Here is a 27,625-nt window from a genome sequence, read left to right as displayed (position 1 = left end):
ATGCGTCGCTTTCATCCCAAACCGGAAGGTACAGCCGAAGGAGACGACGTTCACCTTTGAAGCGCTGCCAAATGCTAAAGCAACACGAAGGTTCCCGCGTGTTATGGCACTTCCCGGCCTGAAGGTCAGGGCGCTTCTTACTTTAGTGGGTGGGATGGCCTCCGTTTGTGTGGCTTGGACGGTTTGGCTTATTCTCCTAACACTCAAGCCCAACGAGACAGTAAACTGGGTGATGAAAACCGAAAACTTCGACGAGGGCTCATTCTGGTTGATGGTGGACCCTCCTGTGGTGATGAACGGGTTGTCAGTGTGCGGGTTTTCGCTTGTGGGGATGTTACACATTTCCGTCCTTGTGCGAGCACTGAGACGCCAACATGAGGTTGGCTTAGGCCCAAAATCGCGTAAGATTAGTCTTTTCGAGTCTGCTAAATCAAAATCTCGTCAAACTGGTGATCGTTTGAAGAATCGGTTCAGCCACCGGTTTACAAAATTTACGGTGTTCTTGAAGAAAAACGATCAATACGCGGTAAGTAGTTTTGTGTAGATTTTGTTGGTATTTTTCGAATGTCTGATTACTTTTGTGTTTTCAGCGGGTCTGGATGAAGATCGGTGATCTTCTAGTGGAAGCAATCCTTCTCTACGTAGTTCTCGAGGATGGATCTCCAATTGAACTGGTTGTTACATTTACAGCAATTGTCACGATGAACGCGTTTTCCTGCGCTTTGATGATGATTCTTCCTGACAGCTACACCGGGTTGACCGAAGTCATCATCGACATTGTGTACGCTTGCACACGCGGTTATATGTCTCCTGTTCCCAACTAATTAATTGCTTTATGACCTCAGGTTTGATTTTCTTTTTGCCGTAGCGTATCCGATGCTCACGGTAATCTACTGCTTCTCCAGCTTCAGCCTCGATCACGCGAAGTTAACTATCAACATGGAAGTTTTCCCGTTGGGAGCATTCGAGCGAGAAGTGAGTGTAATTGCAAACCCGACGCAGACTGACATAATCTACAAGTCGCTCAAGTCCCTCCAGATTTCCTCAGCACCCTTGCTAATCAGTCGAGTTGGAGTTAACCTCGTGTTCGCCTCTCGACTATACCACACGGTGGGCCTCATTCGAAACCCCGAGGAGAGACCAACTCGACTATATCCAAAGCGACATTGCTTGTCTATCGCATTCTTGCTCTTGGTTGTGGCCGGTCTGATTGTATTCGTGGAAGAGAGTGTTCGTACATCGTCGATAGCCTGCCAGGCTCATCCGGAGTGTGTTGTGAAAGCCCACAGGTGGATAACTGTAGATGATGGATCGCTGATCCAGTGTCCATGCCGAACGCTTATTGATGTCGATATAGCACCAAAGAGTTACGAAGAATGGATGTCGCCCGTGAATGTTACAGCTAAAGTGGTGCAGTTGGCCTCTACAGGGGATCTCAGAACGATTAAGCTGACGAACCGATACCTTCCTGTTCTTCCTGAAAACCTGCGCTGGTGTCGCGAGATGCAATACATGTAAGCTTAAAGCCACGCGCAAAACGATGATGTTAAACCTAATCCATTGTAAACGCAGGTCGCTGATGTACACATACACGCAAAGGATACCGGATTGGGCCAGCGAATTCGCCAATCTCCAATACTTGTACGTACATGCAGTATCTTGCGCGATTGGAACACATTATCTTGGATAGTATGTTTGGTTCTTTGAGAATAATTTTGTGCTCCCTTTATCAGCTACATCGAGGGCGCGTCCAACAGCTCGTTGGTTGAACTTCCAGACGACTTGTTCGCGGACATGACGTCTCTCACGTTCATTCATCTAGGATCGCATCCTCAGCTGAAACAACTTCCATCCTTCGTGGGTCTCGAAAACCTCAAGGCACTGGTCTTGGCACTGCTTGATACGCTGGTCGAGCTGCCGACTTTCGACAGCCTGTACAACCTCAAGCGAATCGAGCTGGCAGGAATGCCGACTCTGACCACCCTTCCTGATTTGAAATCGCTGCAGAAGCTCGAGTCCTTTATAGTAAGTGATCGCGGCACCTGGTGTTGCAACGGATTTCTGGGTGAGTGCAACTTGAACAACTCCTTCTGCACTGACGATTCATTTTCCGGCATATCTGCTGCCACTTGTCTACCGTCGGATCGACCTGACCTCTTAGCAACGAACGCAACGCTCGCAATCATTGAAAAGTTCAACACTACTGTTTGTCACGTCGTAGAAACGGAATCTGGTGAACAAACTACAAAAGTCGGTGGTTTGGGCATTTCATTCTTGGAGAAACGCGATGGTCCAGATACAAATGGTGGCTCACCGTCGGATAATGGTCGGGGTGGTCCTCCGCCAGATACGAACAGTGGTCTTCTACCAAATACGAAGGGTGGCCCAGGTGGACCACCACCAGGAACTAATGGTAACTCGGGGGCTCGGGCACCTGAAACGAAAAGTGGCGACCTAGCTTTGCCAACGCCAGAAACTATCACTCCGTGTGGAGGAATTCTGTACCGAAGATGTAACCTCTCAGGATATGAGGAAGCCATGTGCTACAACGCAAGATTTACCGCTATTTCTTGTGACTCAAGTTCACTAGCTATCGAGATGCGACGACGTCAGATTCAAAAAGGTGTTGGAGATCGATGCAACCCTGACTACGAAGCCTGGCTTGGCTGCAAATAAATCAGATTTTTTTTTTCATTTACTGATGACAATCTAAGTTAGTTGATAGTTTTACTCGAAAAATCGCTGGTGTTTCATTTTATATAAGCCAAGTAGTGTCATCGACGTTTGCAACCGAGCCACTCTTCATCGACAGGGTTGCAATGGTCTCCAACGCCAGCTTGGATCTGGCGACGGCGCATCTCAATAGGATACGGATTTACAGAGCACGCAATCCCCATGAATCGAGCGCTGTAGCACATGGCCTCCCGGAATCCTGGCACCACGCACTGCCGATACAAGGTGCCGTTGCACTGCTCCATGCCAGCTGGAGTAGGAGGACCTTCCACAGTGCCTGGTAGGATGAGTCCGCCACAAATGCTGTGCGAATATTTTTTCAAAACTGTGAGAGTTCCTGGTGTGGGTCGATCGTCCGTTCGATTTGCCGGAAGACACGAGGCGGCAGGTGTGCCCCAGAGAGGATGCACCATACAGTGCGGGCTGTGCAGATTACAGTCACCGAGAAACCCGTCGCAGCACCAGCTGGCACGATCAGCCACTGCCATCGATGTGAGTTTTGTTAGGGGCGAGAGATCTGGCAGGCTGTCGATGGTCACGAGGCTGACAAGGACTAAGTGTTCCAGGTTGTGCAAGCTCTCGAACGACGGTAACTCAACAAGTGAAAACACCAGCGCTAGTGTGAGTGACTTGAGGCTTGTGAGACCGCTAAACGATGGCAGCTGCTTGATAGCAGGGTGCGTTCCCAGGTGAGTGAGTTCATTTTGTTAGTAGGCATAATATCTCTACTACTACTACTACTACTACTACTACTACTACTACTATAGTACTGATGTTGAGGTCATTAGTAGTGCCAATTGAACATTAGTCAAATAATCATGAATAGCAGTGCTATGATCACGACTAATGTACTCATACTTATGGTCGTGATCTCCGCTGCTGTTACGACTCATCATCCCTCGATTTCGTCACTAGATCGGACACCTCTCCTTGGTCTGTGCTGCCACTAGGCAGCCATGACTGTGTACCAAAGGCAACTAACACTAATGTTCACAGTCACGATGGTAGTACGAAGATAGCCAACAAACAGATGCTGTCGCACGTGTACTTGTCAGGTCTTCTGTAGCAGAAGTAAATGTAGTCCACTTGCTCGTGACAGACACGACGGGGCACGGTTCCATTGCTCGTAGATGAAGACGGTTGATTTGAGCGAAATGGCGAGTTGGGCGCCGTGGACAAAAAAGCGATAATTTCTACAACGACTCGTGCTTGGCACGACCAGTACTCAGTCGCACCACACAACACCACCGCAGAAATTTCTTTTTAAAAGGAGAGGGTGGGGAAGGGCGAGAAGCCGTTGGAGGTGGAGGGGGATGGCAAGGGGGAGGAGATGTGGGGGAAGAAAATAGTGTTTGATTGTGGGTGTCACGGGCACAATCCCGTGGATTGACAAGACGCCGTCGCAACTCCTGAGCCAACGGCTTCGGAGGTTACGAGCTTTTCCTCGGCGCTGATCTGCTCGATCGCAGGTCTGCGTTGATTTTCACTTTTACTACTCTACATTTTATAGTAGCTCCAGCTGTAGGCTCGCAGCCACTCTAAACATCAATTAGTCTTCATTTTTCCAACTATCGCACAAGTGTAGACTCATCCACGTCGTCTTCTAACAGAGCACGTGACAATTTCGAAATTTGAGTGAAAACTCTGAAGAAACCGACTATAACTACGCTCGACTCCCTCGATGGGCAAGAAGACCGCTCGATACCCTGAAGATCAGTCTCCCAACATGCGACCCCGACGGTCGCCTCGAAACGACGACTACTCAGCAACAGGCGTCGAGCAAGATTCCCAAGAGCAGAGCATACCGACCAAAGGAGCAAGGAGTGAGCAGGTCCCTGCCGGGGAACAAGCCCAGGCCAACCCACCGACATTCAACTCGGCTCCTCCGACCCCCTCAATGGAACAGATGATGGCCCAGATGCTCCAGATGATGTCGGTGCAGCAGCAGTCCTTGCTGGCGAGCCAACAAAATATGCAGGAAACGGTTCTCAATAACCAGCAGCAAATGCAGGAGTTCATGGTCCAGCAGGCAGCTTTTCAGAGCGAGATGTTTGCACAGCAGTCGAGAGCAAACCAGCAGAAGCAACGAGCTAACCCACCCAAGTTCCTCGGTAAGCAGGACGAGGACTTGGAGTTGTGGATTTTTCAAATCGAAGAGCACTTCGCTGCCTACACGACCGAGCGAGAAAGTAACGACTCGCGGTTTGTTAATATGGTGGTCCCCTTTCTTGGTCCCGACGTAATGTCGTGGTACCGAGAATTTAAAGCCTCGGTCGGCGAAGCACCTCGGACATGGTCTTTATTCAAGGAACATATTAGGGCTCGGTTCCGTGACAGTGATTTTGAGTACAAGCTGCTCACGAAGATGTATGAATTGCAAGTGACGGGGACGCAGCAGGAGTATACGTCGAAATTCATGCTCCTGTTGTCGCAAGCCTCCGTCGAGATTCCCGACGTGATCAAACGTTGGTTTTATCAACAAAATATCCGGGCGGACACAAGCTCATACATACACCAGAATATCCCGACGAGCCTTCAAGACACTATTGAGCACGCGCAGCGATTCGAAGATGCCCGAAAGCCAAGTCGTACTCGCGCTTCGGCCGGATTGCCAGGCGCCAACACGATAGGCCGCCAGGGTGGTCGCCAGCAGCAAGGACGTGGGCCCAGTGCAGGAGGGCCCCCACATCCCCGGCCAACACCGCCAGCGAGCCAGAGTCCTATCGCAGGAAGTCCCGAAGTAACGTGCTTCACCTGCGGCGTAAAGGGCCACAAGTCGCCAGACTGCCCGAGGAAGGGCACTGGCGCAAAAAACTAGGCATCTCGGCGGGCTGGCGCCCCGCCGAGAGAGGCTGCACTACCGAAGACCATACGGTAGCACCACAGCCAGCCTCTGCGACTCAGCACGCTTTCGCCTATGAGCGCGATGACGCAGTGCTGAGTCGTCAGAAAAAAATCTCTTTATGGTTACTTGGAGCAGTCGGTATCCGTGAACGACACCACTGTCTCCGCTTTTATCGATTCAGGAGCATCCTTCAACGCTATCACACCCGCGCTGGCAAAGAAACTCAACCTTGAAGTCAAGGAGCATAACCTGAAGTTAAAACTCGGAGCAGGCCGCGTCTCATTCGTCGCCCGACGCACATGCACACTGTCCGTACAGCTTCCAGGATTTTCTCGCTATAATTTCACGGCGTTCGTCCTAAAGGTGCCTGAATCTCAAGATGTATTACTGGGTATGCCTTGGTTGGTCGAGGTCAATCCCTTAATCGATTGGTCCAAGCGAGTAATTACAACCGGACAGTAGCCATGTGGTGCAGTCGTTGCCATTTAAGCCATGCGCGCCACGGAAGAAAGCTCGTCGCATCGCTGGACAGTGCTCCTCGCAAATTCGATACCATTCTCCTGTCAGAGAGGATCTTGCACTCCTACAATTTTACTTTCAGCACGGCCACGATGGTACGCAGGGCCGAAATCGAATTGTTCAGAGTCGTGATATTGCCAAGCTACTAGATGAGAACGACAACGAGTTTTGTCTTTTTATTGCGTCTGAGACAGCGAGATCGAAAGCTGACGACGCGTGGTGTGCTCTGAAGAACTCATCCGCTTATCCTGTCATCAGCAAGTACCGCGATCGAGTGTTTCGTTCCACACTGCCTAACGTTCCTCCTACCCGACACGAAGGAATGGACGCCACAATCGAAGTTGCAGATGCCACACCTGTTCACCGAAAACAATTCCCGCTCTCTCCGGAGCAGAGGGCGGCAATTCAAGCGTGGGTTCGCGAGATGCTACAAGCAGGAATCATTAGACCATCATCTTCACCCTACTGTGCGCCCACATTTTGCGTGCGCAAAAGTTCCGGTGAGTGGAGGATTGTACACGACTTCCGAGGTCTGAACTCGAAAATCAAAGTTCCGGCGAATCCGATCCCGCGCAAGGACGAGATATTGCGCGCAATGGCCCGCGGAAAAATATTTTCCGCGATGGACCTCCTCTGGGGTTTTTATCAAGTGAAACTAAACGAAAATTCCATCCCATACACGGCCTTCGCAACCCCGGACGGGCTGTTCGAGTACCTCGTCACTCCGATGGGTATCTCGAACAGTTCATCGTGTTTCAACCGACTAGTCCAAGCGATTTTCTCGGAGTTTAACAGTTTCTGTCAAACCTACTTTGACGATCTGTTTGTGTTCACCGAAACCGAGTCGATGGAAGAACATCTTGCTGCTCACGACAAAATATTGGAGCGATGTGCACAAGAGAACCTCTATATCAAGATTGAAAAATGTGTATTTTGCCAGCCCGAGATCCCTTGCCTTGGCGACTACATCGGGCGAGATGGTGTGCGAATGGATCCTATGAAGTGCGAAAGTATCCGCAACTGGCCCCTGCCCAAAACTAAGCGCGACATGCAAGCGTTCATCGGAACCTGTGTCTACGTGATGCGATTTTGTGATGGATTGGCTGAGCAAGTGGCGCTATTAACAGAACTGACTCGAAACAAGCGTCCTCAGGACCCGATTACACTCAGCCCCAAGCAGCTTGAGGCCTTCTCGACGCTCAAGGACAAGCTGACCTCACCACCCGTCCTTGCCCATCCAAACTTTTCAAAACCCTTCCACGTTAACGTCGATGCATCAGACTTTGCAGTGGGCGGCTACCTCTTCCAACTGGGCGACAACGGAAGCGAGCAGGTCATCGCTTATGGCGGACGCAAGCTGACGAAGCCGGAGCTAGTTTACCCAACGCGCGAGAAAGAATTGTTGGCGGCGTTGCATGCGATGCGGATATGGAAGGATTACCTGCTAGATCGACCCTTCATCCTGAATACGGATCATCACACGATCGAGAGCATCTTGCAGCAGCAAACCTGCTCCCAGCGTTTAGCACGGTGGCTAAACGAACTTTCTTTATTTCAGCCGCTTTTCAAATGGGTGCCAGGCAACACGAACATCGTCGCTGACGCGATCTCAAGACGAGCGGACTGGAACGACGGAACTGCTCGAGCTATTAGCCTCTCGACTTTAATCAACTCTATGGCTGCTAAGGGGTCACCAGACGCCGATGAAATATTACTTCATCAGGCTGCACAAGCCATGAATATTGAGCGTGAATGTCGCCGAGGTTATGCTGCAGACAAGTATTTCGGCCCAATAATGCGCGACCTTCTTGCCGATTACGCACCATCAAGTCGCCGCTGTCGGCGGTTCACCCTCGACGACGGTTTGCTATATTTCCAGTTAAGGCCGACGTCAGCTCGAAGGCTGTGTATTCCCGACGTCCCAGGCCTCCGCAAATGTATTCTTTTTGAGGAACATGACGTCCCAACTCGCGGCCACCCAGGGCAAGCCAAGACTTTGCTGCACGTCCTTGAGAAATTCTACTGGAAGGGCATGGCTACTACGGTTGACCATTACGTTTCATCGTGCGAGCTTTGCCAACGGAACAAAGCTGTGCGTGGGAAAGCTGCGGGGCTCTTGCATCCCCTTGAAATTCCGGAAAATAGGTGGCTGGACATCAGCATGGACTTCCTGACACCGCTTCCCACCACCACTAACGGCCACGATGCGGCACTCGTTATTGTGGATCGCCTGACCAAGAGAGCGCATTTCCTAGCTACGCATGCGACCGCAACGGCGGCCTCGACTGCTCAGTTATTTTGCTCTTTTTACCAGCGTTTTCATGGGCTACCACGCTCAATCGTCTCCGATCGAGACTCAAAATTTACGGCAGCTCTGTGGCGCTCCATCATGGAGCTCCAAGGTACTCATCTGCACCTAAGTACTGCGTTCAAGCCCTCAACGGATGGGCAATCTGAGGTGACGGTCAAGTTTGTCAGTGAATATTTACGACACTTCGTAAACCCACACCAAGACAATTGGGACCAGCTCCTCCCGCTCGCCGAATTCGCCTACAACTCGCGGGTGCATTCTTCGATTGGTATGTCGCCTTTTATGGCGGACCTCGGGTACCAGACGCGCTCCGTTGCGGATTGCTCTGTTCCTGGGTCTCAGTCGACCCGAGCGTCCACGTTCGTGCTACACCAACAAGCAATTCTAGCTGAAGCCCAAGATGCCATGGCGGCAACACAATTTTGCTGGCATGACCCCTATGACCGTAATAGGCCAGTCGTCAACTTCGCGGTTGGTGACAGTGTACTACTTGATACCCGAAATCTCAACGTCAGTCACATGGGCACGGACGGCAAGCGAAAACTCGCTACGCGCTATATTGGACCCTATCGGATACTTAGTATCGCGGGGCCTGACACATACACGCTAGAACTACCTCCGGGTTTGCGACTTCACCCCGATTATCACATCTCCCGTCTACGGCCGTATCATCGCGACCGCGATCCCCACCGCGAGACTCGCGTCCAACCAGTTCTCGTCGCGGACGGGTCTGAGGGACATCTTGTCGCCGACATTCTGTGTAACGGGGTTACACGCACAAGTGACTACAAGCCACTTGTGAATTTAACAGATAGGTTATCTGTTAAACGTTTTGGATACTTCCTCACATTGGTGTAAGACACACCAATGGATACATTGAAGTGGACCACCACAGTGAGTGGTCCACACATACCCAAAAGATCCTATTGGTAGAAAGCAGCATCTTTCTACCAATCAGAGACATGCATATTAGCGGGGCTCTGACAGCCAGCCGCTGCCAACCCTTTCATAGATGATAAACAGTTTTTAGCAGATTTTAGAGGAAGATCAATTTACAAACAATACAGTTCTCATTTTACCTAATCTAAGTCACTAGGAGTCCTATCTTACTTAACTTATATTTGTGTATTGAAATATAATTAACGTAAGTAATTACTAAGTACTTACGCTTCCTCATACACGTTGCGCAACGTGTAAGCTAAAGTAGTGAGTCAAGTTAGACCCACTACACCTGGTAGCACTTTGTAGTCCGTCCAACGACCGACTGCTTGACGTTCGTACGCGGTGTACGAACGCGGAGCCGAGAACCACATGAGCACGGAGGTGCCCATGGAGAGCTCCAACACGCCTGCAACGCATGTTGCACGCGCTGACTGCCCCCACCTGTCTGACCCAGAGTGGGAGGCCCTCCAACGACTGTCAACAGTCATTGGAGAAGCGGCGATAGCTACAATGCTGCGTACGCTATCGCCGACGGAGCAACATGGTGTTGCTCTGGGATTCATCATGAAGGAGCAGCGTGACGCTGCTTCCTCAGTGACGGCGTCGTCAGGGACGACACCGCGTGCTCAACCATTAAAGTTGAGCGTAAGCAATTACGTGGGAAGAGAGGGCGAGCCTCTCCTCCGATGGCTTGTCGAACTCGACACAGCCATAGCGGCTCGACGCATCGTCGACCCGCTGTCGAAGGTCGCGTTTGCCATGTCCTGCCTTGGCGGACGCGCAAGGAGTTGGGCGTATGGACGCCGACTCTCCGATCCTACGTGCTTCAGCACGTACGAAGTGTTCAAAGAGGAGCTCAAACAAGCGTTTGAGCCCCCGCAAACGAGTTCCGGTCGAGGGCGGAGTTCCTCGACCTTCAGCAGGGTAAGCATGACGTCCATGCTTACGCGCAGCGCGCACGATATTTGGTATCAAATATCGTGACTAACCCGATTGACGAGGCGACCAAGGTCGTCACGTTCATGAAGGGGCTTAGAGATGGGCCTGTGAAGACCTATCTCTTCCGAGAGTACCCGAGTACTCTCGAAGCTGCGATCACTCTTGCCATGCAAGAAGAGTTTAGCCTGCGGCAGGCTAAACTGCATGTGAACGTGCCGAGGCCGCAACCGCGCCCGGTAGCGAGGACGGGAGGTCCGGAACCAATGGACCTCTCGAATGCAACAACTGCTGGTTACCAGCAGCAGGGAGGTAACGTGCGATGCTTCCGTTGCGGAAGGATCGGTCACTTTGCACGGGAGTGCACAGCTCCCATGCCCCCTGGAGGTGGCCGTCGTGGCGATGTTAGACATCGCCGCGGACCAACAAAAAACGCGAACATCCAGTAGGCGCGGGGCGCCCTACTGGTAATGCAGTCGCGCGTGCCGACATCGGGCACGCGACACTGAGGACTGCAGCCCCCAGTGAGACCAGCTCTCACTGCAAGAAACAAGATGACAGGCCGAACCTAGTCATCTTGAAGGTTTACTCGAAGAGAGCGAGTGACTCTCTTCGAGCTTTGGTAGATTCAGGCGCGTCGAACAACTTTGTTCGACTACGAAGCCTGTCGAGACTTGACTTCGAGGAAGTAAATGTACCTCGAAGTCTTCTGGAGGTACGACTGGCAACAGGTGCCATCGTAAAGACCGAGAAGCGCGTCGTGAACGTGCGCTTCTCGTACAAACAACGAATGTTTGTCGAACGCTTTATCGTCCTTGACCTGGACGATAAGTTCGACGTTGTTATGGGCATGCCGTGGCTTGCACGGCCTGATCCGGTGATAGACTGGAAGAAGCGCACGCTCGTGCGCTTCGGACGCGACAGCGGAACAGAGAGCGATGGCCCTGTTACCGCAGCGCGCGCACCAGCAGGTGCGCGCGGCTCACCAGTCGAGACAGCGCTTGATGCTGCTGTCCCGGAGTGCCCAAGAAGTGCGCGAGGGCGCGCACAAGTGAGGCCAACGTCGGCAATGCTGCTGACGTCGGAAGAAAAAGATGTGTTGGTTCCGGGAACCAACACCCACGTTCAAGCGTATAAGGGACAGTCCCTGACCCGAAGCGGTCAGGTCGACGACGACGCGTCGGCTCCGGGAGTCGACGCACCCTCGGTCATGCGGGGCTCCGCCAATGAATGGCGTCGAGGTGACGAAGGCGTGTCAACTCCGGGAGTTGACGCTGCAAACAGTGCGGGCGGTTGCAAACGTACCGCACTGACGCAATTTGCATGCTGTCGTGCAGCCGGGCTGCACGACGAAGCGCCATGCGATCAAGCCGGGCTTGATATCGCGCGCCCGCAGACAGGGTCTGCCGGCGAAGGGACACGTTACCGTGCAGCCGGGCTGCACGACGGAAAATGCGGTCAAGCCGGGCTTGATACCGCGCGCCGGCGAACAACTGTCCACGGCCGGGCCTGGACCAGAAAAACAACTGTGCGGAGCCGGGCTCCGCACAACAAGAAGACGGCGCAAGCGGAAAACGCTGCGCAAGTCTCGGTCCGGGACCGAGACGCAACAAGAGCTGTCTGCTGGGCAGACTGCGGCGGTGACGCCGAATGTCAAGACGCTAAGTGTCTTGACGCGCACCGATACTGGATTCCAGTATCGTGAGATGGGACTCGCTAGTCCTCCGACGATGGCGTCGGAGTTGACTTCGCTTCCAGCCATGAGCTGGAAGCGCTTCACGCGCGACTTGCACGATGGACGCATCGAGCAAGTCTGCGTTCTTTCGGACAGCGAAAGAACGGAGAGCGAGAGCGAAGAGCTGAGGCAGCTCTTCATGGGAAGTACCACTGAGAGTGAAGACACTCTCAGTGCGAAGACGAAGCGAGAGCGCTTCGAGGAACAAGGTTGGGACTCGCTGAAGTCGAGTCCCTATTACGAATTGTTGAGGGAGTACAAAGACGTACTCCCGGAAGACATTCCTGCGGAGCTTCCGCAGGATAAGGGCATTCAGCACGAGATTGATCTCGTGCCGGGCACGAAGTACTGTGTCACGCGGCAGTGGCCACTGCCGCGAGAGCAAGTGAAAGCGATCGACGACTTCTTTGAAAGCCGTCGTAAAGCAGGACAAGTGCGGGAATCAAAGTCCCCGCACAATGCTCCGACGTTCTGTGTCAAGAAGCCACAGGGCGGGTGGCGCATCGTTCATGCCTACAACAAGCTGAACGATGCGACGGTACCGGCGCAGACGCCGATACCGCGAAAAGATGTTATCATCGATTCGATGGCAGGGAGCACCGTTTACAGTGCTCTCGACTTGCGAGATGGATTCTATCAGATCCTAATGCGTGAGAGGGATATCCCTATCACGGCAGTGAGCACGCCAAGTGGCATTCTCTGGGAATGGCTAGTAATGCCACAAGGGCTTAAGAACGCCCCTGCGACTTTCAACAGGTGCGTGACGCACTTGTTGCGCTCGGTGCGCGACTTCGCACCGAGCTACTTCGATGATGTATTCATCCACAGCCGGGCTGTGGACGAAAAGGCCGACATTGAGATGCACAGGGTGCATCTCCGGAAGCTACTTGAGCTTATGCGAAAGCATAAGCTCTACGCGAACCTGAAGAAGTGCATCTTCGGGGCGAGCGAGATACCCGTCCTCGGGTGTCTCGTAGGGAAGAATGGTGTTCGCCCTGACCCGGAAAAGGTCAGAGTGATCAATGAATGGCCAACGCCTTCAAGTGTCAAGGAACTGAGGCAGTTCCTTGGCCACGTACTTGTGCAAGTACGTGGAGGACTATGCGGGCAAGATCCGCCCGCTGTCACAGCTTCTTAAGAAAGAAGCTGTGTGGAATTGGACACCCGATTGCCAAAAGGCATTCGATGCAGTCAAGCGGGGCTTGACTGAGGCGCCGGTCTTGGCAGTGGCTGACCAAGATCGCCCATTTCACGTAGTGTGTGCGCATCCGATTTCGCGATCGGATGCGCGTTGATGCAGCACGATCACGAGGGCCGTGATCGTGTCGTCTACTACCAATCGCGTCAGCTGAAGCCAGCTGAGCGCAACTATCCGGTGCATGACAAGGAACTCCTTGCCATGAAGTATGCACTCGCAAAGTTCCGAGTGTATTTGCTTGGGAGTAGACCATTTGTGGTCTACACCGACCATGCTTCACTGCGCACCGCAGTGAAGTCGCCACATTTCACAAAGAATGGCGAGATGGCTCTCATTCTTTGCGGAGTATAACTTCCGGGTCGAATACAAACCCGGAAGATTGAACGTGGTGGCCGACGCGTTATCACGTCGGCCGGACTATGCAGAAGCTGTTGACGTCAATGCCATTGACGTCATGCGATCGAGCAAACCCACATCATCTCTGTTGGATGATGTGAAGGCCGCGTACGCGCACGACGCGGACGCGAAGCTCTTGCTGGCCTATGGCACAGCGCCTTCTGACAAGTCCCGTCAGAAGCTGCCCAAGCACCTTCGAGCGCGTGCACACCGCTTTCGTGTGCACGACGGACTACTGCTTTACAATGCAGTCGACGACAACACGGATCGCGTTGTCGTGCCAAATGACCATGACCTGCGACTCAGGATCATGTATGAGTATCACGATGCCCCGACTGCGGGACATCTCGGACGTGAGAAGACATACGTCCTTCTCACGGGCGACTTCTACTGGCACCACCAGTATAAGTGGGTGCGCAAGTACATCCGTGCTTGCGAGGTATGCCAACGCGTAAAGCCTGCGCCATTCGCTCAGGCTCCACTGCAATCACTACCGACTCCGTCGGAGTGTTGGAAGTCCATGTCTTTGGACTTCATCTTTGGTCTTCCCCCGGATAGCGGAGGGAACACCGGTGTTGTGGTCTTTGTAGACCGTTTCAGCAAGATGGTACATCTTGCTGCGGTGCCAGCAGAGGTGACCGCGAAGCAGACGGCCCGTCTGCTCGTCGACATGGTGTTCAAACACCATGGCATGCCGTCCGACATCGTGTCGGACAGAGACCCGCGCTTCACAGCGCACCTGTGGCAAGAAGTGTTTACACTTCTTGGGAGCCAGCTTTCCATGTTGACTGCGGATCATCCGCAGACGGACGGTCAAACCGAGCGCGTGAATCGCGTGCTCGTCGATATGTTGAAGAGCTACGCTCACTCGTTCCAATACTGGAGCGAGTGCTTATCGATGGCAGAGTTTGCCATCAATAACTCAGTGCATGCCTCGACCGGGCATACACCGTTCTATGTGAATGCCATGCGGCATCCACGTCTACCGAGTTTACTCGGAGTGATGGCTCCCACTTTAAGTGGGGGAGGATCTACGACTGCAATACAGCAGCCGCAGAAAACCGCTGACACTTGCACAGTGTCAGCTGCAACAATGGACAAACCACATGAGTCTGCGCATGGCGCAGACTCCCCCAACAACATGGCCAACGACCACGGGTCTGCGCAGGGCGCAGACACCGCAAAGAACCACGCAGAGGCCGGGCCTCTAGCGGAGAGCGAGCTGAATGACTTCAGCCCGGATGCAATCAGTTTCATCACCAAAAGGCAAGCCGTAATTCGGTTTGTCCAAGACACAATAGCAGCTTCTGTTGATCAACAGAAGCTGAACGCAGACAATGCGGGCAGAGGCAACACAAATGAATTTAAAGTTGGTTCATTAGTTTTGTTAGCTACACAAAACCTGCCTAGACATGCAGTTTCAGATTTCGGAGCAAGCAAGCTTGCTCCGCGCTTCATCGGGCCGTTCACTGTGTTGGCACGGCACGGCAACGCATACACGCTAGACATACCGTCTAGCATGCGCCTCCATCCGACCTTTTACGTCGGACGGCTGAAGCCATACCTGCAGCACGAGCCATCTAACTCGGCTGACCCGAAGCCTCGGCAGGAGCCGAGGCAGAAGCGGAGGACTTGGCCTCGGCGACGAGCAACCTCTCCTCCAGCGCGCGGACGCGCTGGAGCAACCCCTTCATCTGGGTCCCCAACTCGACCTGGATATTCGAGGCGGTCTGCGAGACCGCCGCGACTTGGGCCTTCTGGTTCACCAGCTCCTGTTTCAGGGCGGCGAACTCAGCGCCCTGCAGACGCTCCACGACGGTCACCCGGTCGTGGAGAGGCGCATACTGATCAGCCCGGGGCTGATCATACCCGGGGCGTGTTCCCACCCCCGCCACCGCCGATCCGTGACGCCCGCGGCTCAACCCGCTGAATTGTTGAGCGGATTGTTGACCATAGTATCCCGAAAACGAACCCCCAAGGGGCTCGTTTTCGTATTCGTTGGAGAGGATTTCCTCCCCATCGAGATACATGGGAGCCGCGGAACGTCTTGCTGGAGGACGTACCGGAAATGGTGATGGCGTACGAGGAGCAGTACGCGCTGGCGCAGCGGAAGTAGTGCGAGCGCTGCGGTCATCGCTAGCGCCCGAACCCTCACGTGCTAAGAACTTAGCACGGAGCTCTTTGAGACTCTCGGGCACACGGAACGACGTGTACCCGTTCAAGTCGCGGTCGCTCAAGCGGACCGCGCCTGGAAAGCACTTCGTGCACTGAAAGCCCTCGGGCACAGCGCACGGCACATTTGCCTCCTCAGCAGCAACATGAAGTTGCTCCAGCTTTCCACGCTTCGAGTACGTCTCGAAGCGATCACGCGCTTGCTTAATCCGATCACGGTAAGCACTCGGCCTCTTGTTGAAGTTCTCAACAAAGGCGTTCCAACTTTGACAAAGTGCCTGCCATTCGGGCACTTTGCTGCGAGAAGAGGTCTTCTTGCTTTGAAACCATCGGAGCTCATGAAAGAGTCCGATGTAGTAATCACGCCTTTGATGCGTTTCCGCATCAAAGTGCAGCTCGGCAGCCACAGCGTCATCTTTGATGGCGCTGCATACGTACAGCGGCACCTCATTCGGAGGTACCGAGTTCCCAAACCGGTCCGCGATCTCGGACGCGGACGCCATCCATGGATCGCGCGCTGCAGGCGCAGCGCGCGGAGAGCCTTGAGCTTTAACATCACGCGCTGCAGCAGCAGCGCGGAGTACTGAGAGCCCCAGCTGAAGCGAGTGGGGTATCACTCTCAGTACGCGAACGCTTCGAACTCGAAGCGTCCGATTCGTCCCCCTTCACGCGGGCGAACGTTCTTGGCGTGAGGGTCGAGCGATTCGCTCGACACTGAGTCTTTACGCTTTGAGGGCGAGTCCTCCTCGCCCTCCATGTCTTCATCGTCGTCGTCGAAGTCGACGACGTCGCCGTACTTCGCCTTCTGGCGTTTGAAGTAGTCGTCGATGGAGAGATGACTCCCCACCGACTTTGCGGACTTCTTCTGAGGCGCGCTCATCGTTGAATGAGCGCGGGTTTCTTCTCCAAACGCGGAGAATTGACGAATGGTCAATTCCAAAAGATTGACGTGCGGGGACCCCGCGCGTCTAACCTTAAGGGGGGGATGGTGTAACGGGGTTACACGTACAAGTGGCTGCAAGCCACTTGTGAATTTAACAGATAGGTTATCTGTTAAACGTTTTGGATACTTCCTCACATTGGTGTAAGACACACCGATGGATACATTGAAGTGGACCACCACAGTGAGTGGTCCACACATACCCAAAGATCCTATTGGTAGAAAGCAGCATCTTTCTACCAATCAGAGACATGCATATTAGCGGGGCTCTGACAGCCAGCCGCTGCCAACCCTTTCATAGATGATAAACAGTTTTTAACAGATTTTAGAGGAAGATCAATTTACAAGCAATACAGTTCTCATTTTACCTTAAACTAGCTACTTGGAGTCTTGTCTAAGTTAACTTATATTTGTGTATTCAAATATAATAACCTAAGTAATTACTAAGTACTTACGCTTCCTCATACACGTTGCGCAACGTGTAAGCTAAAGTAGTGAGTCAAGTTAGACCCACTACATTCTGCGCCATCGAACTCACCATGGCGTTCGCGAATTCAAGGATCAGTGGCTGAACTCGTCGACCAAGCCATCCAGGGAACCTCTTTGCAACTTGCTCCAGGTGTTGGCATTAGTTCGTCATTATGTGGACAAATTGCCGCCTACGCGAGCTACGGCGCTTCTGAAGGAGGAAGTGTCACGGGCACAATCCCGTGGATTGACAAGGCGCCGTCGCAACTCCTGAGCCAACGGCTTCGGAGGTTACGAGCTTTTCCTCGGCGCTGATCTGCTCGATCGCAGGTCTGCGTTGGTTTTCACTTTTACTACTCTACATTTTATAGTAGCTCCAGCTGTAGGCTCGCAGCCACTCTAAACATTAATCAGTCTTCATTTTTCCAACTATCGCACAAGTGTAGACTCATCCACGTCGTCTTCTAACAGAGCACGTGACAGTGGGTAGTTGACTCGCACAGCTCAACCAGAATTGCTACGCTTATGTCTAAAGAAAATAGAGGTGCAAAACCGATAACACGTTAATGTACTGCGAGGTATATCACGTTATGACGACGTTGGGCATATCGGCATGCTTTGTTACTACCACGGTGGATAAGTAAGTTTTCCACAATGTATCGGACATTATTATTGCAACATTTACCAAGCCGCGATGCATGAGCAAAAACAAGTTTTATACGCCCAAGTAACTAGAGCTAGCGTGTGAAGCTGTGGCAATTATACATTTTACAGGCCCTTCGTAGGTCTGCTAGATGCAGCTCACAGAATTCGCTTTACTCACGCATAAGACAGTAAATTTACCTAAGATGATGAAGCACACCAATCGAAGAGGATGCAAACGGTCAACCATCACATAATATGTAGTGGGTCTAACTTGACTCACTACTTTAGCTTACACGTTGCGCTACGTGTATGAGGAAGCGTAAGTACTTAGTAATTACTTAGGTTAATTATATTTGAATACACAAATATAAGTTAAGTAAGAAAGGATTCCAAGTGACTTAGATTAGGTAAATGAGAACTGTATTGTTTGTAAATTGATCTTCCTCCTACATCTGCTAAAACTGTTTATCATCTATGAAAGGGGTTGACAGCGGCAGGCTGTCAGAGCCCCGCCAATATGCACGTCTCTAATTGGTAGAAAAATGCTGCTTTCTACCAATAGGATCTTTGGGTAGGTGTGGACCACTCATTGTGGTGGCCCACTTCAATGTATCCATTGGTGTGACTTACACCAAGGTGATGAAGTATCTAAACTTTTAACAGATATTTTATCTGTTAAAATCACAAGTGGTTTGTAGCCACTTGTGCGTGTAACCCCGTTACAACAAATGCCTTGGAGTGGCTACAAGTGGAGAGTGAAAATGGACACACCGCGTGGCGGTGATGATGATGAGCAAGGATGAGATAATGTCGATGTGGTGGGGCCGTGCAAGAGCTAACTACCGCTATAAGAGGTTGAGTCAGGAGTGGCATCTCCGATGTTGTTCAGTCAAGGCGTTTTCAACGAGAAGCAGCGGTGTTCAAAACCGACTGCAGGTGCTGCAGGCAAGGCACGCCTTGAATATTGAGAAGGCAGTGGGTGGTGTATGACACCAGCTGCAGTTGTTGGTGGCAACAATTGTCATGCACGTGTGACTGTGATGATAAAAGCTGCAAAGTGTTTGTGACACCAGCTGTGTGATGATGCCAACGAAGGGCTTAACTTGAAAGTTATGAAAATGAAGAAATGCAGTAGATGGTTTCACAGCCAACTGCAGCAAGCAGTGTGCGGTGTATGACACCGACTGCATTGCAATGTGTCAATGAGTGACAAAAAAAGTCAGTGGGCGGTGCATGGCACCGACTGAAGGGATTTAGTCCTGGTGAAGGTCTACGGGCTCGAGGAGTTGGTTGACATGACTACACAGTAACACAGCGTGGTATGTTGGGCAGCTTTCATTGCGTAGCAAGTAGAAACTATAGTGAAAGTGCAAAGCACAGTTCAGACAAGAAAAATTTAGTAGGCTGTGTGTGACACCGACTGAGCACCGGCAAACCATTTGAGAGGGTGCTCTGAATGATCAAAGAATTGAGAGGGTGCTTTGAATGATCAAAAGAAATTCACGAGCAAGTGGCAGCAGGGAGGCTGATCCACATGGTGACTGCAGACAGCAGAGACGCTGTGCTCTCATATGACATTTCTGCAATACCATAAGCGTGTGGCGCTGTTTATAACGACACGATTGGAAATGACTGCGAGTCATGAGATGCAAATGCACAAAGCTCAGTATGGAGGCTAATGCTGGAGAAAATGGTTGGGGAGGACCAAGCGCCAACGTGACAACCAATAGGTGCGGCTGATGCGATTATATACTGATTGCCACTGTCAATTGCTAAGTGCATTTGATGTGTGCATATTGCAAGGTGGGTTGTTCGTCCCGTGATGGCAGTGAGAGTGCCGGAGGTGTTCCCAGTGGTGGAATTGTCCTAATGAGGTTGTCCACTACATGAAACTTAGGAGTACGGCTGTAGATGTGCTTAGTACGAGTGAGAAGCTCAGTTGAGAAATATACGCATGCCCCACTGGCAGTCGTTGCTGCCTGCTGAAGTTATAATCCTTCTTGCTACTACGTGAGTTTCCTACCTGCGTGAAGTTGCGGTTTACAACAACTTCGAGTTGCTGTTGGAGACTGTCCAGCGCCTGGGGCGCGAAGCTGCCCAGCCACTGCTGATGTAAGATGAAAACACACTTCGACGCAGTCATTCCAATAAGATAAACCATTTGCTTCCCGTTCTTGTTTTTCGTTGCAGCCACCCGTGGAGGAAGCTACAATAGGCTTCGTGGGACCCCGGTTGTTCCATCAGATCTAACAATACGCTGTATATTTTAGGACACTGCTCTTTAGGCCCATTTCTTCAACAGCCAGCAGTAGACTCACAACACTGTAGTGGGTTCCGGTCTTGAACACACGTGAGGGAAGCTGGCGCTTCCAGGTAAACCTTCTTCTATTGCTTCTCTCCTACGAAGTAGAATGTAAACTAACTGATCTTGCTACAATGTATCTCCTACAGCATTAGAAGGTTCCTCGTCCTCTAAACACCTATACCAGCTTGGCCTCACGTTCTGTGCGGCCCAGTGCTCGTGGACAAGGCTTGGTCCTATAGCCCGCCACTACACCGCCCCGTCAAGCCTTGGCCACATCTGGCTTGACTTGTGTCGTCGGGCCAAGACATAATGTTGCACGAATGTTTTCCGAATGTAAACGTTGCCGTGATCATCACTCCGGTTAATCACTCTGCAACTTCAACTTGATGCAAATCTTGATGCCCTTTCAATGTACTTTGTCAACCCTGTGTCTGCCGCACGGGACACATACTCTCGCAGCAAGACTGGGATATCCTTAAATAAGGACCGTACAGTCTCCCATGAGTCCTCGATCGCCTCCAACCCTTTCCAAGCCACTAAAACCTCGTAGTCCTTTTTTCCTTGGACACCAGCGGTGCTCCTTCAACTCAGACACAGCCAGGACAATTCCTTGGGATGCTACGTGTTCTCGAACTTCTTCTGTTACTTCGAAGTCCTTGTCTGCATAGTACTTCAATCTAGAACCATGCACATTCATCTCGGCTCCCGTAACCAAGTGTCTGACCACAAAGGAGTGCGTATCGGCTCTCACAATCTGGTAGGGGCCAACCCACGTGACTAGCAGTTTGTCCTGGTGCTTTTGGTCAACACGAGACCGCAGCACGTAGTCCCCCACACTTAAGTTGGCCTTTTTCGCACCTCGTTGGCCTTTTTTGTTGCGCTGCGTTTGCCGATCTCGTTCTTCGTCGACCGCCTTGTGCATAGTTTGGACACTAGCACGTAGCGCTTGCAGCTTTTGCTCTATCAATTCGGGCTGTTCAGTCAACTCCAACACCTCTCTCTGCTCCAAGTTGACGCAGAACTCGAGCGGGGATGGCAGTGGTAGTGCACAGAACAACTCTACAGGTGCCTTGTTGCCCAGCGAAGGTACAGGTGTGTGGTTGATGCTTGCTCTCAGTAGCGGAACAAACATTGTCCAGTCTCGGATGTCCTTTTTGTACTCCAGACACATCACTCGGAGAACTTGGATCACGTCACGGTTGACACGCTCAATGCTACCATTGATCCATGGGCTGTAGGCCACCGTAAATTTCTGCTCACATTTGAGCCGCTTACAAACTTCCGCGAGTACCTCATTTTTAAAATGGGTACCTTGATCGCTGATCCAAATTGGCGGGATACCAAATCTTCGATGCCAATCTAATATCGCAGCCACTGCAACCGCACTAGACGGCGTAGCACACGGCACAAGTTCACAGTAGTGTGTTGCATGATCCTTCAATACTAGTAGATACTTGTCGTCGCCAAACGATTCACCTACTGTAAGAAAATCCCAATGCAGTGCTCTATTACGCTCATGACAGCGAAACGTTTCACTCCATGGACGTTGTACCACCTTCCCACCGTTAACATGGTGGCACAGTAGGCAGGCAGCCAGGAATCTGTCCACCTTCCAGCGTAAATAGTCCACATGAAAGTGACGTTGAAAGTGTTTCATCATAGCAGCGCGGCCGCGGTGACCTTGCGCACCGCAATGAGCAATCACCATGAGTCTTTGAAGCAGGTTGTTGCATTGGCTCGGGATCCACAGTCTCTTGTTGTGGTACCAGCCCTGACCAGAATCACCTCTGACCAAGAATTTGCTAGCTACCGTATGCACATATCGTTCCTGGGCTGAAACGATTTCATCCAGTGTAGGCCATCCGGGTCATCGAATGGTCGGATGGCCATCTTTTTAGCGGTGCTCGTCTCGTCACTGAGTGCGTAGCGCCCACGCCGAGTCGACGGGGTCCTGTCTGCCTCCCCTCTTCGACGCTTGCCTCGGGCCTTCGGGGTCCTATCTTCCTCCCCTCGCCGGCGCTTGCGCTCAGTACGCTGGGTCCTATCTTCCTCCCGACACCCCCGCTTGCGTAGCACCATTGCGCGCAGCGCAACAGTATCACTGTGGTTTCCAGCCCACCTGGATATCATGTCAGCCCATACGTTACTCGATCCTTCAATATGCTCGATGTGGTACCGATATTCCATGAGCTTCATCGCCCACCTGAGTAACTTGGCTCTGATATGCTTTTTCACTTCCTTGCCAGGCGCGAACACGTAAATTAGGTTGCGATGATCGCAAAACAACCTAAATCCTTGTGGGCGAAGAAGCAAATGACTCAGTTGATCACACGCACAAATAATCGGGTACGCTTCTTTTTCAATCACGCTCCAGTTGCGTTTCGAACCAGTAAATGTGCCGCTGACGCACACTAGTAGCTCGTGCTGTTGTTCTGCAACCGGCTTTTTGGCCTGCCACGATCGTACTTGTGTCACAATCAAACCATAACCGACGTCGGACGCGTCGGTGATGAGGCACATCACGGCGTGTGGCTCTGGGAATGCCAAGGTGGCCGCGTTCTGCAGCTTGCCCTTGAGCTCGTCAAACGCCTGTCGACCACTGCCTCCCAAGTCTAGTGCAATGCCTGATGCTACTCGCTTCGTGCGTCTCGTCGCAGTCGCGAGAGCTTCATCCAGTTTTTCTTGTAGTGGTTTTGCCACCCTGGCGAAGTCAATCACGCTCTCACGCATCCAATTCGCTGCGCATAGAAATTGCTGCAGCTCGCCAGCGTTGGTCGGGCAGGGCAGCGTGGTGAGCGCCTTGATGCGTTCGGGGTCATGACTCACACCTCTACCCGAGATAATTTTCCCACACCACTTTACTTGCGGTTCGTACAGACTCGATTTGGTGACGCTCAACTTGAAGCCAAAGAAATCTAAGAGCTCAAACAGTCTTTCTAGCTTCACCAAATAGGTCTGCACGTCCTTAGCGTAGAGCATCAGATCGTCTATCCACACCAAGAGGTGCTTATGCAACAGCTCCTGCAAGCACTTCTCCACAGTGGCCTGAAAGAATAGTGCAGCGTCGCAGCAGCCCTGCGGTACACGTCTTGGTGTGTAGATCTTACGATCGGTCATGTACGACAAGATTTCCTGACACGCTTCATCCAGCGCAATTTGCCAGTACCCTTTAATAAAATCAAACAACCCGAAAAATTCACAGTCTTTAACCAGCTCCAAGTCAACCTGCGGATTTGGCATCACCCCCACAATGCCCTCGACTTGGATGTTGACCGGCTTGTAGTCTGCGGTCTGGCGGTAGCCATCGGCGCTAGGCTTCCTCACAGGTAAGGCTGGGCAAGCCCACCTACTGTTAGGATTTTCGTAGATCCACCCAAGCTCTTCAAGTTGTTGGTTGAACTCCTCCATGAAGCGTCTGACCTCGGGAGGATACTTCCTTGCCTTGCACTTGTAGGGCTTCGCGCCTGGCTTCAGTCGGATTCGCATTGGTGGAACCCGTGCTGGAGGGTCCCTACCCAGCTTCGATCTGAACAGGTCAAAGCGCGTGGAGATTCTACGCAGTTCTTCCAGGTAGTCGGCAGGAAAACCTCGACCCCTTGCTTTTTCCACCAGTGCATTTACCAACTCCAACAGTTCATCACTTACTTCTGCTCTTGGACTCACGTCCGGTTCATCAAATTCATCACTGTCCTCTTCATGACTCAGTAGAGCCAGCATCTCGAGCTCTCTGTCCACGTCGATGCCTAAAGCAGCCAGCATCTCCTTTCCCAGGAGGAACTCCTCTAGGTCACCTGGCACTATCAAGCATTGCACCGGCGAACTAATAGAGACAGGACCTGCAGCCGTCCTCAGCGTGACGTGTACATTCACTGCTCGCCTCACTTCCACCTCTCCACCCACCGTAATGCACGGGAGAGGCTTCTCCAATTCCACACACTCAATATCCGGACACACATCTTTCAACTGTCGAAACACACGCTCACTCATGCTGGTCTGCGTCGCTCCACTATCTGTACAAAGCGGGACAACCAAAACTTCCTCCAGTAATACTGTACCCCCTTCAGGCGGGAAGCACTCGCGAATCCTGCAAAGTCTAGCTCTGTTTCCGTTGCTGGTATCCGAATTGCAGCCGAGCTTTGTATTCGGCACGGCGTTTGTCTCTGATCGCCGCTTTATCAGCTTCGGTCGCTGTCGGACAGTTAATGTACTCATGTTCTCCTTCACAATTAAAGCACTTCTTAGGATGGGGCGGACGGGCGAATTTACGCTGGTCCCCGTTCTTCGGTGCAGCCCCAGCACTTCTCTTGACACCAGCGGCAACACCAACCGCCACCACAGGCTTTTTGCCAAAAGCTTTTACTGATCCACCTTTCGCGAAGGCTTTGCCGAGCTTGGCTTCCTTGGCCTTCACTTTCTTCACGGCTCGGGTCTCCTTTTCCAGTTCCAACGCTAAGTTGCTCACAACTGAGTACAGCTTGCGCACAACAATCTTTGCTTCGCCGCTGCGGTACTCTAGTTCATTCTTCACCTTCTTCTTTAGTGGTCCTGGCAGGAACTTGACCAACACTTTACACTTGCGCTTAGTCCCATCTTCACCAAGGAAAAGGTCACTCACACCATTGCGCTTAATGATCTCGTTAGCGAGGTGAAAATAGGCCGTAACCCGAGCTTCCACATCAGAGATGGTTAGGTCGAGCTTCAATTCATCATTAAACAGGTCGTCCATGTCTGGTAGTTCCCTGTTTTTGAAGCTGGCTGTGATCTCCGTGATCTTCGCCATGAGAAACGCATCGTTCACATGCTCCAGGTCCACATCCCAACGCGTCTCACACATTGTCTCGAGCAGGTTCGTGTCGAAGGAATCACGCACCGAACGCAAGACAGCCGTTACTTCTTCATTGGCCGCCTTGCACCTTGCCTCGATGACAGCCACGTACTCCTTTCGCAATTTCACCCACTCTAACAGCGCCTCCCGCGACACATCGGTGATCAGTGGCGGATTTACGATGGCAAAGATGGGCTGGGGCACGCGAGGCACGGTCGTCATCCTGGCCGAAGCCACCATACCCCCGTTTCCGGTTTGCTCGTCAGCATGACGAGCGTTCTGCGCTTCATTCACTTGGGTCGAAGCCATTGTTCTTGTTTTCGTGTTCAGTCGCAACCTTTGCAACTAAAGATATCTTTGTAGTGGGTTCCGGTCTTGAACACACGTGAGGGAAGCTGGCGCTTCCAGGTAAACCTTCTTCTATTGCTTCTCTCCTACGAAGTAGAATGTAAACTAACTGATCTTGCTACAATGTATCTCCTACAGCATTAGAAGGTTCCTCGTCCTCTAAACACCTATACCAGCTTGGCCTCACGTTCTGTGCGGCCCAGTGCTCGTGGACAAGGCTTGGTCCTATAGCCCGCCACTACAAACACTGAGCATGCCGTCTCTACGTGCAATATCGGCCCTACATGTACAGGATACCGGAACCGATATCCAGACCTTTTCAAGTGTTGCTGAAGGTGAAGGCGGTGGTGATCTCTCTGGTCCCAAGCTTGAACAAGTTCCATCGATGTCAGCCTCTGCCACGAACTTTCGGACGCAGGTCCACCCATTGAGCAAGTCGAGTGACGTTCCGAGCAGACGTCAGTCTGTAAGCAAGAGTAGACAGCAACATTGGTGGATTCGCTCAGGCCTTGGACTATTGGCGTGCACTTGCTTGCTGTGGAATATCTGGCTTGTTCTATTGACTATTGCCCCCAACAGAACAATCAACCACGTCATGCGCACTGAACACTTTGAGGAAGGCACGTTTTGGCTTCTGGTAGACACACCACCACACTTGCTATGGCCTGCAGTGCTCGGGTTTGGCGCCGTTGTGCTTGGTTATTCTACAACTATTATCCGGCTTCTAACTCGCGCAAATCGAAAGGTGCCAACTCGCCGATCTTTTGATACCATGATTAAAAATACTGTTACGAGAGCTGCAGGCGATAAGCGACGCAGTAGAATCACGTCTTCTACTGCAAAATTGGTTGTGTCTTTTGTAGAAACCGAGAGTCCGAGACGAACACGGCTGGTACGTCGAGAAACCAACAGAACTCTCGAGATTTGTTGGTTGACAGTGATTGTTTCTGTGTCATAGAACGTGTGCCTGAAAGTTGGCGACCTAATGGTTGAATCACTTTTGCTGCTTACAATTCTTGAAGCGGGACCACCTGTGCAACTAGCCGCGATATTTATGACAATTGTCGTTGCGAACGCTCTGTCCTGCATTGTCATGATGAACAGCTCTTCCAGTAACGTCGGCCTGACCGAGACACTAGTCGACATTTTGTGCGTATCCCATGAGTTATTATTGTTTAATAGCTCTGAGCTGATCCTGGGTCTAATTTGTGCTACAGTTTTGACTTCCTCATCGCAGCTGGGTATCCGATGATTGTACTCAGCTACTGTCTTTCGACCTTCAAATTTGACTATCGGAGATTGGCAATAAACCTCCAAGTCTTCCCAATTGGGGCATTTGAGCAGTCTGCAAGCTTAGTTGCTAACCCCGTCCAAATGGACATCATTCATCAGAGCTTGAGGCTACTGCGAGTTGCATCAGTAATGGACATCTTCGCACGTGTGGGCGTCAACCTTGTTTTCTGTTTTCGGCTTTATGGCGTGGCTAGTCGACTTCAATACCCAGATTATTTCTTTCCTGGCGTGTATCCTAAACACCACCGCGCTGCTACTGGCGCTTTGACTGCTTTCATATTGATTCTTATCATATTTGTTGAGGAGAGCATTCGGACATCAGCTGCAGCTTGTAGTCCTCACCCCGAATGCGTAGTGAAGGCTCATCGGTGGACAGTGTGGGGCAGTGGATCACTGACTCAATGCCCGTGCCTCACATTCATCGATGGTGATATCGCCCCAAAAACTTACAACGAGTGGATGAACCCGAGAAACGTCAGTGAGAAGCTCGCACATCTTGCTGCATTGGGCGACTTGCAAACAATCCAGTTGGTCAATCGACTCCTTCCGACATTTCCTGACGAACTTCGACGCTGCACTAAGATGGCCCACTTGTACGTCGCCAACATTGGAAAGTACGTAACCACCACCAACTACTCATGACCCGTCATTTCCGTTTGTGTATTGCTCCTACAGGTCCTTAACATACACCCATACTACATCGATGCCAGAGTGGGTAAAAGAGTTTACCCAACTGCAATATTTGTGCGTTAGTTTTTGTATCTCCTATCCGGCAAAGCCTGCTGACTGATTTATCTTGGCTGCTGATTGTCCACGTTTGAATCAGACATGTTGAAGGCACCCCCTTTTCCTCGCTGGCGTCACTGCCAGACGGCATGTTTGACAAAATGAACTCACTCACGTACATTCACCTGGGAACGCACCCTGCTATTAAGCAGCTGCCATCGTTTAGCGGTCTCACAAGCCTCAAGTCACTCACACTAGCGCTGATGTTTTCACTTGTTGAGTTACCGT

The 27,625-nt window shown here is 51.8% G+C and overlaps 1 protein-coding gene across 1 annotated transcript; it reads left to right on the top strand.

The window, feature by feature from the left end:
• Positions 1-701: 701 nt before the first annotated feature.
• On the top strand, positions 702-26,717 carry IUM83_12829 (uncharacterized protein; the record flags this gene model as incomplete). The annotated part of the gene is made up of 6 exons (XM_067937474.1): positions 702-781; positions 846-1,514; positions 1,734-2,025; positions 26,277-26,467; positions 26,536-26,559; positions 26,711-26,717. 6 exons carry the CDS (start codon positions 702-704, stop codon positions 26,715-26,717), a joined length of 1,263 nt encoding a protein of 420 aa, XP_067788192.1.
• Between the last annotated feature and the right edge of the window lie 908 nt (positions 26,718-27,625).

Source organism: Phytophthora cinnamomi (genome assembly GCF_018691715.1).
Source record: "Phytophthora cinnamomi strain GKB4 chromosome Unknown Contig55, whole genome shotgun sequence".
Taxonomy (NCBI): Eukaryota; Oomycota; class Peronosporomycetes; order Peronosporales; family Peronosporaceae; genus Phytophthora; species Phytophthora cinnamomi.
The sequence above is the reverse complement of the archived record's forward strand: the minus strand, read 5'-3'. Positions and strand labels throughout refer to the sequence as shown.